Raw genomic sequence first — 13,223 nt, 5'->3', positions numbered from 1 at the left:
GGGCCGGAGGGAGGAGTGTTCCGGGGGGCATGGCAGGAGGAAACATGTCCCCAGGAGGAGTGTCCCGGGGGGTGGGCACGGTAGGAGGGGGCGTGTCCCCAGGGGGGCCAGGCAGAGAGGGAGGGGCTCCTGGGGGCAGGGCCGGAGGGGGAGGGGCCCGGCCGGTCTCACCTGCGGAGCAGCAGCCCCCCGAGCAGCAGCAGGAGCAGTAACGCTCCCAGCCGGCGCCGCCTCCGCCCGCCGCAGCCCCACATGGCGGCCGCAGGGTCTCCCCAGCCAGCCCCGGGCCCGCGCGCTGCCTCAAGCCCCGCCGTCACTTCGCCGCCTCCACGCCGCGCCTAGGGTCTCTGGGGCGCGCGGCGCCTCGGCCCCCCCCGCGCGGCTCCTCCCCCTCGGGCACCGTGCCCCCCGCACACGCCCTCGCGGCCCCCCATTGGCCGCGGCCTGCCGCCCACAGGGCGGGGTCACCTGTCGATTGGGCAGGCGGGTCAGAGGCCGAGCCCTCGCCTGATTGGCTACAGCTGTGCCCCTGCACGACTCCCGCTCTCCCGGGTCTCGCCACCGCCGCAGGTGCTGGAGATGAGCGGCTGGCAGAGGCGGGGCACGTGTCTGCTGCACGGGGCAGGGGGGCAAAGGTTCGAGTCAGCCCCTCCCCCCGGCCCATGGGGGGGGGTGGTGGTGGTTGCAAAGCCCCAGGCGCGCGCCCGGGGGACTGGGACCGCAGCCCTGGAGACTAGGGGGCAAGGACCTGACCCATTTATTAAGAAATCAGGAGTCAGGCCCCAGAAAAACCCTTGACCGAGTCGATTCTTGCGGGGCACGACAAGCTTTTCTCCTCCCAAAACGTGTGTTCGTTCAGTAAAAGCTACACGTATCTGCTAAAAACCTCATGCCAAATCCCTGAATCCAGGGACATCCTTCAGAGTTATGGGGCCCTACACAGTATTATTAAACTAGTGCTCCAGTGCCCAACTTAGGGCACAACCCCCCCCCCGCCCACAGACCCCCAGAAGAACCCACCCCCCATTGCTGACACACACCAAGCTTTGTATGCACCAGACACTAGGGCACCCGTGGGGGGACGAGGCAGCTATAAATACCAAGCTGCCCAGCCCACCTCTGCAGTGGGGAGTCAATTCCCCACAGCGACACCCCCTCTCTCCAGCGTGCCCTCTCCCTCACGCAGAATGCGCCACGCTGGTGCATTCGACTCTGTGAATACGGCCCCTGCCGAAGGAGACTGCAGCACGTGCTGAGTGTGCGAGAGCCAACCCTCTCTTACCTGCTGCCCCGGTGGTGCCCCACATTTTCGGATGCCCTACGCAGTCCTGTATGCTATGTCTGCCCAAGAACGGCCCTGCCTTCCTCTTTGCAAACACACCTACACTGCAGCTGCAAGGATTCACAGCACTGTAAAGGGGCCCTAGCAATAAGCCCATTCCTCTGCCTTCCTTTGCACCAATACACCCAGGTGTGTAGACATCTCAGTTACATTTCCCCCTGTATGCAGTTAAATTGGTCACTGGTTAGCAGCTCTGCAAACCAAGGCTCTTGGTTTCTCTCCCAGAACAGTCAACCACCGCATCGTCTTTTTTCACACTGGTGGGGGTGGGCAGTATTGCCCGCCCTGGCCCTAGAGAGCAATTCCAGGAGGAAGAGTAGAGTTCACGCTAATGGCTCATTCCATCCTCATTCTGCCTTTTAACCAACACTGTCAACTGTGATGGCCTCCACACCTAGACAGAGACCTATTCAATTCACAGCAGCTGAAGCCTGCGGCGGTAACAACATTCAGTCTCTACCCACCTAAGCCAGATTCAAGCCATTTATGCCTGAACCATTCATAGTACTACTTTTAGCCAATTACATAACCCTGAGTTTACAGAGCATCTTGTCCCAAGCAACCCAGCGAATGGGAGATAGATAAGGCTTTACTGGCTCTGTGGTTGGACTCTACAGTACTAGGCACATATTTAGAGAGGACCAAACAAGGGTTATTTACAAGGCAGTAGCCTTCTGTTTACCCAAGTATTAAATACAGTCAGTTTGGATTTTTAGCTTTTACCAAGCCAGTCTGTACTGTAGAGATGAGTTGTGTGTGGGGAGCTGGTTACAACAAAGTTGAAACATATAGCTTGGATGGGACTTAAGTGTGTAACCACTGTTAAGTGACACTGTCAAAACAATCACCTCTTGACAGTCATGTTGTAAGTAAGCACAGACAAGTCCTGAACAGTTAAGAGTTTCTATGGAGCGCTTAGCACAGTGTGGCGCACAATGTCAAACACACTTTGGTATGACAATCTTTCCCATCCCCCTCCTCCACCTGGAAGGGTCAGATACGTGTGTGTTCATCTCGAAGAAGGAAAGGTCAAGTTACTTCAGTTCCTTGACATTATGGGGGGAAAAAAATCTCCCCTATTGGCATGTGTCATTTTTTGTGGCACATACTGAAAAAGGAATGTTGCCCAATAATTAAAGCCAGGAATAGGAAATCAGCTCTCTCTGCCACTGAATCCTTACCTTGTCACTTCCCCTCTCTGCCCCTCAATTTCCCCATCGGTCAAATGAGTATGTCAACGTTTACCCACCAGAAAGGGGTGTTAGTTGGTAAAGCACTTTAAGGGACTAAAGAAATTCAATTTATTAGTAATTATTAGGATTTTCCATTAAACAAGCTGACTTAAAAATAATAATTCTATCAACTAAAGGGAATATGTTCAAATTAAAGAACTAGAATGTTGCAGAAAGAGTGAATTACCAGAACTGATGAAACCCCCTCGTGATTTTACTGTCATAGCTTTATTGATTCCGACACTGAGTTGGGGGGAAAAGTAAATTTGATCAAAACTCTGACTTTGCTCATATTGTACATTTCTGGGTAGAGTTAATTTGAGAATAAGGAGCCCCGGTTTTCTTGTGCAAGATTATCTCATCTATCCTCCTGATCCCATTACCCAGGATTCATAATGCTAATGAAAGTATTAACTGAGATGGGGTAGAGAAGTTGCACTAGGTAAGAGAACTCGAGGAAATGAGAAGCAGTGATGCTTTCAGATTAGCCCCAGGCATGCCCCATTCCCTTCAATGGGTTTAAAATGCTCACTGCACTTTGTAACAACTCATGGAGACATAATCTTTATGGATGACTTGCCCCAGTGCTGCAACGCAGCAGCTTGGAAAGACAAGGGTTTAAACAAGGCAACAGATTCTCCTTGTGATTCAAAGGAGTTGCCTTATTGATCCATAAGAGACCACACATGTGCACAGTCCTGCCTGCAATTAATCAGTAGTCTATGCCTCCACATCTGCCTTAGAAATGCCCCAAGGAAGGAGAGGGGCTGACTGGATTCCCTCTGTTTTAATCCTGTCCTGGCACAAAGGTGGACTGGATGACCCCACAGGTCTAATGTTTCTGTCTGAGGAGAGGCAGGGCAGCAGCAGTGGCCCATAGCCAGGACACGGGGATAAAGGCTTTCATTCATGTCTGATTTTTATCTTTGGCGTCCTTGATACCAGACTAGTACCAGCGGCTCTGCCAGGCACCGTATACAGCTGGGACCCCACGTGGGCTGCATACAGCTGTGCTTGGGATCAGAAAAAGTCAAGAGAGTTTCCACTGGTACATTCCCACTCCCAGGGAAGGAGTCTATGCAAACGGGAGCAATAGACAACGTTCTACCTAGCGAGTGTATTAAGACTAGAGACCAGCTCTTGGTTTCACTCCTGTAACAGACTCCTGGCCACAATCATCCTCATCACCTCGTTGGTACCTGCAGCAGGACAAAGACAGAGAGAGAGAGAGAGAGAGACAGAGACAGAGATACACATCAGTTAAGTGAAGGCCCAATCCTGCTTCCACTGAAGTCAACTGCAAAAATCCCAGGCTATAAACCCACAACAGAGCAGTAATTCCATGTCTCCATCCAGCCTGTGATCAGGGCAAAACCTGGTGGGATCTGTAGCCTACTCTACAGAAGAGATTCCTTTCAAGCATGAGAGGCGTTCTGGGTATTAGTGGGTGTAGAGGAGAAGGTCAGACGTAGATGCCTGGAAAAAGACCGCTCATTAAGGGGGCACTGAGCGCTCCTTGCTCCTATTGATATTAAAAGGATTTTAGGGCACTGAGCACCTAGCAGAACTGGGCCCATATTGAAGGCCAGAGTCTCTACTTTACTTACTGCTACATATGCATCATATCAGAGAGTAGAAAGGAGCATAGCCAGGACCACACCCCTTCCCGATACCCTAATTCTAGGTGAATGGAGTTCAAAGAATAGCAGTAATAACGATTAAGAGGCTAGATTAAAAATAAAACAAGCTTGGCTCCGCTAAGGGGGATATTACCACAAATCTCTCTACAAGGATCTGAAGGTGGATCAGCACGCAGAGTGAGAATTGTTTAGGGTTCAACAATTGGTGTTAACAGGAGTAACAGGATGAAATTAAACAAAGACACCTTTAGTGTGAACATCAGGAGACCTTTCCCTCTGGTGAGACCCATTAAACTATCAAGAATTTTCCCAGGGAGGTGGTGGGAGCTCCTTCAACTGAGTCATGTGGAGCAAGAGTGGACAAGACACTAAAAAAAATATACTGCAGGGAGCAATTCTGCACATAGAGTCTCTTCTGTCTTCTACTGGGTTGGAAATACTTACAGGGCTACACAAATCTGCTATAGCCCAATGAACTCAGATCCCCTGCATGGGTTTTGCTGGGAAACCTAAAGCACACAATGAAAGAAGTGGAATTTGCAACTATAATCCAAGTCCCTGTTCTCAACTGGGACATGTGGCCAAGGTCACAGCCAGTCGCCAGTTTTGTTGGCAATACCCCAGGTTACCTTCCAAGATCTGGTGGACTCTGATGTCTCTCATGAACTGCTGAACAGCATAGTCCTTCAGGTAGCCATAGCCCCCATGCATCTGTAGGGCCTGGTTGCAGATCTGAGGAGAAGAGAACGTTGCTGGGTCAGGCACAGAGTGGTGAAGTGACTTGCCCAGGGTCACACAGCAAGTCAGTGGCAGAGCTAGGACTAGAGCCCAGGAATCTGGACTAAGTCTATGCCCTAACCACCAAACCACATTCCCAAGCAGAAATGGAAATGGAACCCAGGAGTCCTAAATTCCAGTCTCGTCTGCTCTAACCACTATATGCCGTACTGGTTGTTGCCATATTTCCAGACGTGCCATTTAAAACTAATTGTGTCATCTTAAAAGGAATGCTGCAACGCACAAACCTGTAGGGTGCATTTTAATTCCCCTCAAACAAGGCGGTGTCTGCTGCATTTTTAACTGAGTCTAGGTCCAAAATTAAAATGCAAGGCCACCATCTAGTGGCCATCTAGGATAATTCCAGGATAAAAGCCCTTTTTATTTAAAGATGGTACCAAGCCTAACTATAATTAATCCTGTGTATGAGATGCACCACACTGGCAGTATACATCCAGGGAGCTAATGACAGGATGTAGTGGTAATTCCAAAATATAACTAATCCAAGACAATTCATAGCTCAGGACTTTTTTTTTCTTTTAATTAAATGGCATTCTGTAGTTGCACTAGAGTACCCCCCTCACTCCCAATGACACATGCTAATCAGGAATTAAGAGCAAGTAATGGACACCCTGGCATGCACCCTTATTACCTCATTGAAAGGTAGCTGAAATCACCAAAATGAAATGCTCTACTCACAGGCCTGCCTGAGCCCCCAGGCTCCTAGAAGCAGCAGAAGGCATTATAGCATATGAAGAATGCCCAGGGAGAAGGATCATGGCCTGCAGAGGGGCTGAGATTCCTGTCTACACCTGGGCCAGGATTCTGGCCCACAAAAGGGGACCCAAGACTAGGTTTATGACCCACCAAACATGCTCAGGGCTGGAACCCTGCAGACTGAAGAGACTTCCTGAAATCCCAAGCAGCGTCAGCCACTACAGGGAAACTCTGAACGACTCTGATTACGACACCCCCGGCAGAGACTTGGAAAACCTACTGTGAAGCACTCATCGGTGGCAAAGAGTTTGGCCATGGCGCACAGGGTGATGGCATCCTCCCGCTCCTCCTGCAGGGCCTGCGCCGCATTCCGTACCATGAGCCGTGCCGCCACCAGGCGTGTCGCCATCTCAGCCAGTCTGAACTGGAGGTACTGCCGGAAAGGAAATAGACAGCACATGAGGGGCCAGGTTAAGCCAGAGGCTCAGTGGGTCCCTGCCCTGAAACACCTCTCCCTACCCATCCTTTTCAGATGGGGCCTTGCCCTAGTACCACCGCCTGCCCACTCAATTGGGGCCCTGTTCTGAATCCCACACTCCACCCTTTTCTCCCCTCAGGCACTGTCCCCCAAATATCCCTCAGTCCCCTCAGGTGCTCCCCCGTGCTGTCCCCCCATCCCGCTCAGGCAGGGCCCCCATCTTTGTATTTCCTCTTTAGGGAACTTTCTAGAAAGGACTTCCCTTCACATGAAGCTCAGGCCTCTCTGATTCTCTGTGCCAGGGCCACTGGCTCCCCCGACTCCCCAATTCTTCTCTCTTGGCGTCTGTATTTTTCTCCAGCTCTTTCTGAGCGTCTGTCTCTCTTCTATCATAAGGCCAACAAATAATTATCATGAACTATTTTCTGCATGAGGTGAGAAAACCCCCATCACCTATTGCCACCCAAACCTCTCCCAGCGGGAGGTGCTATAGAAGAGGGTCTGAGCACATTAGCATTGGGAGAAGCTACTACAGTACCAGCTTCTCCCAGCAGAATGTGTGTAAGGCAGGATATGGGAGCTCTGGCTGCTTGTTTATGCAATAGCCAGAGGGGTGCAGTGGTGGAAAGAGCAAAGCTTGTAGACAGAAAAGTCACCTGGTTACTGGCCAGGGGTTCCCCAAACTGTTTGCGGATGGTGAGATGGTCCTGGGCCAGGAGGACAGAGGCATGAGCAGCTCCTAGAGAACAAGAAGCTGGCGGGGGAAGCCAAGGGCACAGAGTGACTATTACATGACAGCCACCACACTAGACTAACAGTGAGGAGACACAGCCCCCTCCCTTCCCCTTGCTCTCAGCTGCCAGGCTTACCAATGTTGATCCTCCCTCCATTCAGGCCCTTCATGGCGATGCCGAAGCCCTGCCCCTCTGCGCCCAGCCGGTTGACCACGGGAATAGCACAGTCCTCAAAGATCACGGCCCGAGTCGGCTGGGAGTTCCAGCCCACCTGGGAAAGACAGGAGTATCTCACAGACTGGAGGGCTGGGCACATCCAGCTCTCCGCTGGAGAAATAACAGGTCTGTCGCTGCTCTCTCCCTCCACTGCCAGGATTGTGAAGGAACGCGCCTCTAACGCAGACTCCGTGACACAGAGTGGGGTACCCCTCAGCTGCAGTGAAGAGGAGTCTGTTCAGATACCCCTCTAGCCTTTCTGAACTAAAGGTTTACACGTGCATTGCCCCTTTCAGCTGGATTTTGATAGTAACTTTCAGGATAGTTTAGGTGGCTCAGTTTTAGTTCACTGGATTTGTACCTCCAGACACCTGGATCACGAGTTTAGTGATCTCCAAAGCTCTGTAGTCCACATGCAAAGCACCATGCAGCCTGGGAGTCTCTGCTCAGGAGAGACCCCATTACTAGCTTAGCCAAGGGGTCAGGACTGAGCTTCAGCAATGCTGCTGGTGAGGGTTGAGGGTCAGGCGCACGTGAAGCTTGCACAGGGGCTGTCTGCACCATACGTAAACCTGATTAGTTTGAGGAGCCCTTAAACTTCACGAGCAACTCAATCCACTAGAAATTGAAATGCAAATGTCTACAGGAAAAGTCCAGATCCAGTGAATCTGTATCTGGTGCTGGCGTGACAGACCTGGAGATTAAAGCCCTCCACCTATCCACGCAGCAGATACAGCATGAGCAGTGGCAGTGCAAGGTTTCCCCATACCGTGTGCCTCAATGCTGCCCCAGGTCAGGACACTGGATTATCTGGGGCTATGGTGCAGTGAGGAAGCAGGATAGCAAACTAGAACAGTCCAGCTGTCTCACCCAGTACAGGGCTGGATGGGCCTACTATCTGATCAGACATGGGATCGCTAGTGGTCTACTCCAGTCTGGCCTGCCTCTGCCGTGTTCCCCCCGCACACCCTGATGGTGTGTGGGTCTCTCACCTTCCTCTCTTTCTTGCCAAAGCTGAGCCCTGGAGTTCCTTTCTCCAGCACCAGGCAGGAGATGCCCTTGGGGCCAGACCCTCCTGTGCGACACATGACCACGTACACATCTGTGTCGCCACCGCCACTGATGAAGGCCTGGCAAAGGGCACAGGAAAGGAGACAGAATTAGCACGCAGGGAGTTCACGCCCAGAGCCTGGGAAGCAGGAGAGAATCTCCACTGGGCACCATGTGCTGAAAGGGAGTTAGGTGTCTTGTGTGGTGATCCAAGGGCAGAGAAGCTGAGAGGAGGGCGAGGGGATCAGAGAGCTGGAGGAGGAGGAAGGCAGAGGGGAGGAGAGACAAGGAGACAGAAGCAAGGGGCGGGCTTGAGGGATTGGTTTATGGGGTGAAATCACAAGCTGAATAGGTGTAGCCTAGCAAATTGGGGTTGGAGGGACAGAAGGGGGCAGAATAACCACCTCCAGTTACTAGTCGTTAGGTGTGCAGAAATTCCGGGGAGAGGTGGGGTAGAGCTAGGAGTAGCAGGAGGAAGTTCAGCATCAGGCAGGGCTTCCCAGCAGTGCGATTTACTGGGCTGGGAACAGCATCTCCAAGGGAAGAGGCGGATGCCCCACCACCAAGGGACATGTAAAACAGAACTGAACCAAGCCCTAGAGAATACACTGTGGGGAACGAGCCTGCCCTGGGAGAAGCAACTGGAGACGATGTGAAATAACGGGATATCTCCAGTTCTACAAGCCAAGAGGAAGAGGCAGAGATGAGAGGGTGAGTCAGAGAGATATGGCAACGACCCTCTCATACATGCAGGGTGCTCAGGGGTTTTCAAGGCGAGAAAAGTTGGTACCTTGGAACCATTAAGGACGTAGGTGTCGCCTTTCCTTTTGGCTGACGTTATCAAGGAAGCTGCATCACTTCCACTTCCTGTTAGTGGGGAAGGAAAGGAGCCAATGAGATGGCAAGGCTGCCTTTCTCCTCCAGAGATTGTGTGTTTTCTCAGAATGATGAGGAGTCAGACTCAGGGCCAAACGCATCCCTGGACCCAGAGAGTATAACTCCTACTGACCTCAATGGGGGCTGTGCCCCCTTGCCCCCGAGCTCAATTTATCCTCTAGAGCTAAACAGTCCAGGGCAGGATGGTCAACCACATCATCATGGGCTGAGGAACAGGTCTCTTCCAGCTCATGTGGGATCCTGACTGCCCATGGCTTTAAACTAGAGATGTCAGATCTGTGTGGATTTATTTATTAAAGTGCCCTGGACAGAGATCCACCCTCTTACTGCAGTATTTATCCATTTTGTTTAACCAGCCTTGAAAACAGGAGCAGCAGGCCAGTCAAAGTGGGTCTAGTTTTGTTGCATATTCTGCAAAATTGTGTGTATCCCTCCACACCCGACCAAGGGACCCTTTTGTACCTTCAGCTCCTCACTTCTCTCAGTGAATCACAGCACTTCTCCTTGCCCTTCCCACCACTGCTGTATGCTAAGTGGAGAAGACTGTCAGCATCGTGAGATATGCCCCATTGAGGTACCAGCCCTTGCTACATTGATAGTCTAAAGCACAAGCCACATGGAGATCTGGAGAGCTCAGAGCAACAGGAGATGGAGTTTCACTTCCAGTTCCCTGGAACATTTGAGAATGAGAGTGACTGACACAACATTGCTGGGACTCAGGACAGGAAGGGGATGGAATTATCTGTACATGAAGCTCACCCGGCTCGGTCAGGCAGTAAGAGGCCAACTTCTCCATGCTACAGAGGGATGGGCAGAACTTGTGTCTCTGTTCCTCGCTCCCAAAGGTGTCAATCATCCAAGCACACATGCTGCACCAGGAGAGAAGGGATGGGGTTATAATGCATGCATACAAGCACAGGCCTAGGAAGAAGGATGATCATAGAACGCTCATGCCACTGGCGTGGAGGTTTGGAGGTTTTCAGCCTCTTCCGGAGCTAATCTAATCTAGCCTAGGAGACAGACACCGTCCCGCACTGAAACTGAACAAAGCAACTACACGCCACAGGGACTGGCTCAGGGTCTTAAACTTCATAAAGCTTCTTGGAATCAGTGTACAGGGCTGAGAGTCAGGAGAGCTGCATTCTATTCTCAACTCTGCCACCGACTCAGTGTGAGAGCTTGGACAAGTCACTGCCTCTTTGTGTGCCTTAGCATCTGTAAAAAGGGTATGGAGAGAATTATATGAGTATTAATATTGCAGTAGTGCCTAGGAGTTCCAATCATGGACCAGAACCCCACTGTGCTAGGCACTATACAAATGGAACAAAAAATGATCTCTGCTCCAAAGAGTTTACAATCTAATTCATTTTCCCTTCTAAAGAGTTTAGAGTTCTACAAAATTATTGTTACAATACTACTACTGAGAGGGAGGTGTAAATATTATTCCCATGCCCTACAAGGAAAAGGCTGACTCTTACTATGTATTGGTACATCATCTAGTGCAATGGGACCCTGATCTTAACCGGGATATTGCCACAATAAATAAATCAGTTTAGAGATGGGGTAGCCGAGGCACAGAGCATTTAAGGGATTTGCCCATGGCTATATAGTAAATCAACGACAGAGCTAGGAACAGAACCCAAAAGTTCCCAGCTCCAGCCCTCTGCTCACATCACTAGGCTAAAATTATTTCCTTGTGAATAGGAATGATTCGTTCCGGTGTCTGAGGGACTGCAGCCTGATTGCTAAAAGTAACCAGCCATGCCCCATATGCCAACTAATGGTCCCTACATTACATCCTTACATGATGCAATTCAATACAGACAAGTGAAAAGAACTACACTTAGGAAGGAAAAATCAAATTCACAATTACAAAATGAGGAATAACAGCCTCGTTGGTAGTTCTGCTGAAAAGGATCTGGGGGTTATAGTGGATCACAAATCGAATGAGTAACGATGTGATGCAATTTGCCAAAAGGGCTAATATCATCATTCTGGGCTATATTAACAGGAGTATTGTATGTAGGACATGGGAAGTAACTGTCCGATTCTGTCCGGCACTGATGAGGCTTGAGCTGGAGTACTGTGTCCAGTTCTGGTGCCACACTTTAGGAAAGATGTGGCCAAACGGGAAAGAATCCAGAGGAGAGCAACAAAAATGATAAAAGGTTTGGAAAATCTAACCTAGGAGGAAAGGCTAAAAAAACTGGGCAAGTTTAGTCTTGAGAAAAGAAGGCTGAAGGGGGAGCCGATAGGAGTTTTCAAATATATTAAGGGCTGTTACAAAAAGGACTGTGACCAATTGTTCTCCATATCCACTGAAGGTAGGTCAAGAAGTATGGGCTTAATCTATAGCAAGGGAGATTTAGGTTAGAGATTAGGAAAAAAATTCTAACCATAAGGGTAGCTAAGCTTTGGAATAGGCTTTCAAGGGAGGTCATGGAATCCCCATCATTGGAGGTTTTTAAGAACAGGTTAAACAAACACCTGTCAGGGATGGACTAGGTTTCCTTGATCCTGCCCCAACACAGGGAGCTGGACTTGATGACCTCTTGAGGTCCATTCTAGCCCTACATTTCAACGATTCTGTAATGAATGGCACCCCTGAAAGCTGCAAGATGACAGGATTAAGAGTCCCAGTGTTCATAGTAAGAGTATTATTCAGCCAGACTGACCACAGATGCTTAGCCAGTTGTCCCACACTCACTTATGGATGCTCAAGTAGGCAGTGGTGCTGGTACATCCTGTCGACAAAGCCTCAAAGATGATGGAGGTATCAAGCCGTGACAGTCCTGAGCCACCTACATCTGGTTTCACATAGATCCCACCGAACCCCAGCTGGGCTGCCTTCCGCATTGTCTCCACGGGGAATATTTCCTATTGGAGGCACAAAGGGAAAAAAAGTTATCACAAGAGATTAAGAGCAAGATCAGCTTCCAGTGAAGATGAACCATTAAGCCCAGTACTGAACTTCCAAGTTTAAGTGGATAGGTAGGCATCTAGGTAGATCAGGGAGCAGGTGCAGGTTTTCTGATTTCTCTGTGCTGCCTGCTGGGGTCACTAATGGCAGCAGGGTGCCACTGCATCAGCATCCCTAAAGGAAATCTTTCCACTGTCACGATCACAGCACTAAGCAAGAGGGAAGGAGCTACTGAAGACACCACTACCTGCAGGGCTGGGGCAAGGGGGATGCTGGGGCGGAGGGGGAGCGGGGGAGGAGAAAGAAAAGAAATGACTAGCCCGTTAATGCAGGCAAGAGGAGTCCTGAGGGAGGAGAGGGTGTTGGGTGAAGCATCCCTTTTGTGGGCTGGCAGCTGGCCTGTGCTCTCACCTTTTCATCCCATTCTGCCATGTGAGGGGCCATCTCCTTAGCAGCAAAGTCAAAGGCAACCTTTTGGAATTCCTTCTGCTCCTCGGTCAGGCCTGTAGATGCTGGAAAAGCAGGAGAAGAGCGGATGCTTACAGAGGATGGGGAAGGAGGCTGCAAACCTCCTCACTTCTTTAATACCCAGGACTAATTTTAAACATTGTAGTAATTATTGTTCACAGTCCAGTATCTCTGAGCCCTGTTATCTGCACTGACCCACTGTGGCATTACAAGCATCAGCCGCGCCTCCCAATGAATCAATGCAGAATGAATGCCTCTGCACGCTGCTAGGAGGCAGTGGTCTAGTAGAGGGGCTGCCTTCTGGTGAAGCAAAACCAAGGTCTTGATCTCTTGTGGTCACTGAACATGAACTGCAACACACAACTAAAACTGTATATGTGTGTGGGGGGCTTTATTGGTGTTTTTTGATGCAGAAAGGCAGCCGTGACGTTCTACAGAGTTGTTTTTTGGTTGTTGTTTGCCTGGGTATTTCCCCTCCCTCTCCATTAGAATGATCACTTTTTGATTTCTTTGCTTTTCTGGAGAACTCACTGGAGAGTTAGGTTGAAGCTTCACAACAGAGCAAAACTTACTGCAACGCCCAACTCCAGCTTCCATGTAAAACCTCGTCTACAAAGGAGAGGTGGGGGGATGAACCCATGTAGTTACACTAGTATGAGCCTGAAGCATACATGTGCTTCTTCATTGCAATATACACCAGTAATTTACCAGAGAAAGTCACACATATGCAAGCGTGTGACCTTAGATCCTGT

The 13,223-nt window shown here is 50.2% G+C and overlaps 2 protein-coding genes across 3 annotated transcripts in view; both read right to left on the bottom strand.

Moving 5' to 3' along the window:
• Positions 1–344, bottom strand: part of GLB1L2 (galactosidase beta 1 like 2) — a 55,317-nt gene extending 54,973 nt beyond the window's left edge. Inside the window, exon 1 of the mRNA XM_034754737.1 lies at positions 172–344. Coding sequence (XP_034610628.1) covers positions 172–254 — 83 coding nt within the window. The 5' untranslated portion in view covers positions 255–344. The remainder of the gene's footprint in view (positions 1–171) is intronic.
• A 2,436-nt stretch (positions 345–2,780) lies between these two features.
• Positions 2,781–12,528, bottom strand: ACAD8 (acyl-CoA dehydrogenase family member 8). Of its 2 annotated transcripts, XM_034754780.1 has the most exons (10): positions 12,415–12,528; positions 11,791–11,960; positions 9,843–9,952; positions 8,977–9,053; positions 8,129–8,266; positions 7,056–7,191; positions 6,843–6,940; positions 5,989–6,141; positions 4,844–4,946; positions 2,781–3,773 (listed from the first exon to the last, which is right to left on the bottom strand). In XM_034754780.1, exons 1-10 carry the CDS (start codon positions 12,445–12,447, stop codon positions 3,721–3,723), a joined length of 1,071 nt encoding a protein of 356 aa, XP_034610671.1. In that variant the 5' UTR covers positions 12,448–12,528; the 3' UTR covers positions 2,781–3,720. The 2 variants fall into 2 exon arrangements, with proteins under 2 accessions (XP_034610671.1, XP_034610672.1); XM_034754781.1 differs by lacking the exons at positions 2,781–3,773; positions 4,844–4,946; positions 5,989–6,141 and adding an exon at positions 6,383–6,572.
• Positions 12,529–13,223: the final 695 nt, after the last annotated feature.

This window comes from Trachemys scripta, chromosome 21 (assembly GCF_013100865.1).
Source record: "Trachemys scripta elegans isolate TJP31775 chromosome 21, CAS_Tse_1.0, whole genome shotgun sequence".
In the NCBI taxonomy this organism is placed as follows: domain Eukaryota; kingdom Metazoa; phylum Chordata; order Testudines; family Emydidae; genus Trachemys; species Trachemys scripta.
The sequence above is the reverse complement of the archived record's forward strand: the minus strand, read 5'-3'. Positions and strand labels throughout refer to the sequence as shown.

Excerpts from the sequence above, each read along its gene's own strand:
- ACAD8 (XM_034754780.1), bottom strand. The coding sequence starts at position 12,447 with ATGGCCCCTCACATGGCAGAATGGGATGAAAAG. Across the intron at positions 8,267-8,976 it reads ACGTCCTTAATGGTTCCAAG|GCCTTCATCAGTGGCGGTGG; the intron begins GTACCAACTTTT and ends GCCCTTTGCCAG. Across the intron at positions 4,947-5,988 it reads CCACCGATGAGTGCTTCACA|ATCTGCAACCAGGCCCTACA; the intron begins GTAGGTTTTCCA and ends TCTTCTCCTCAG.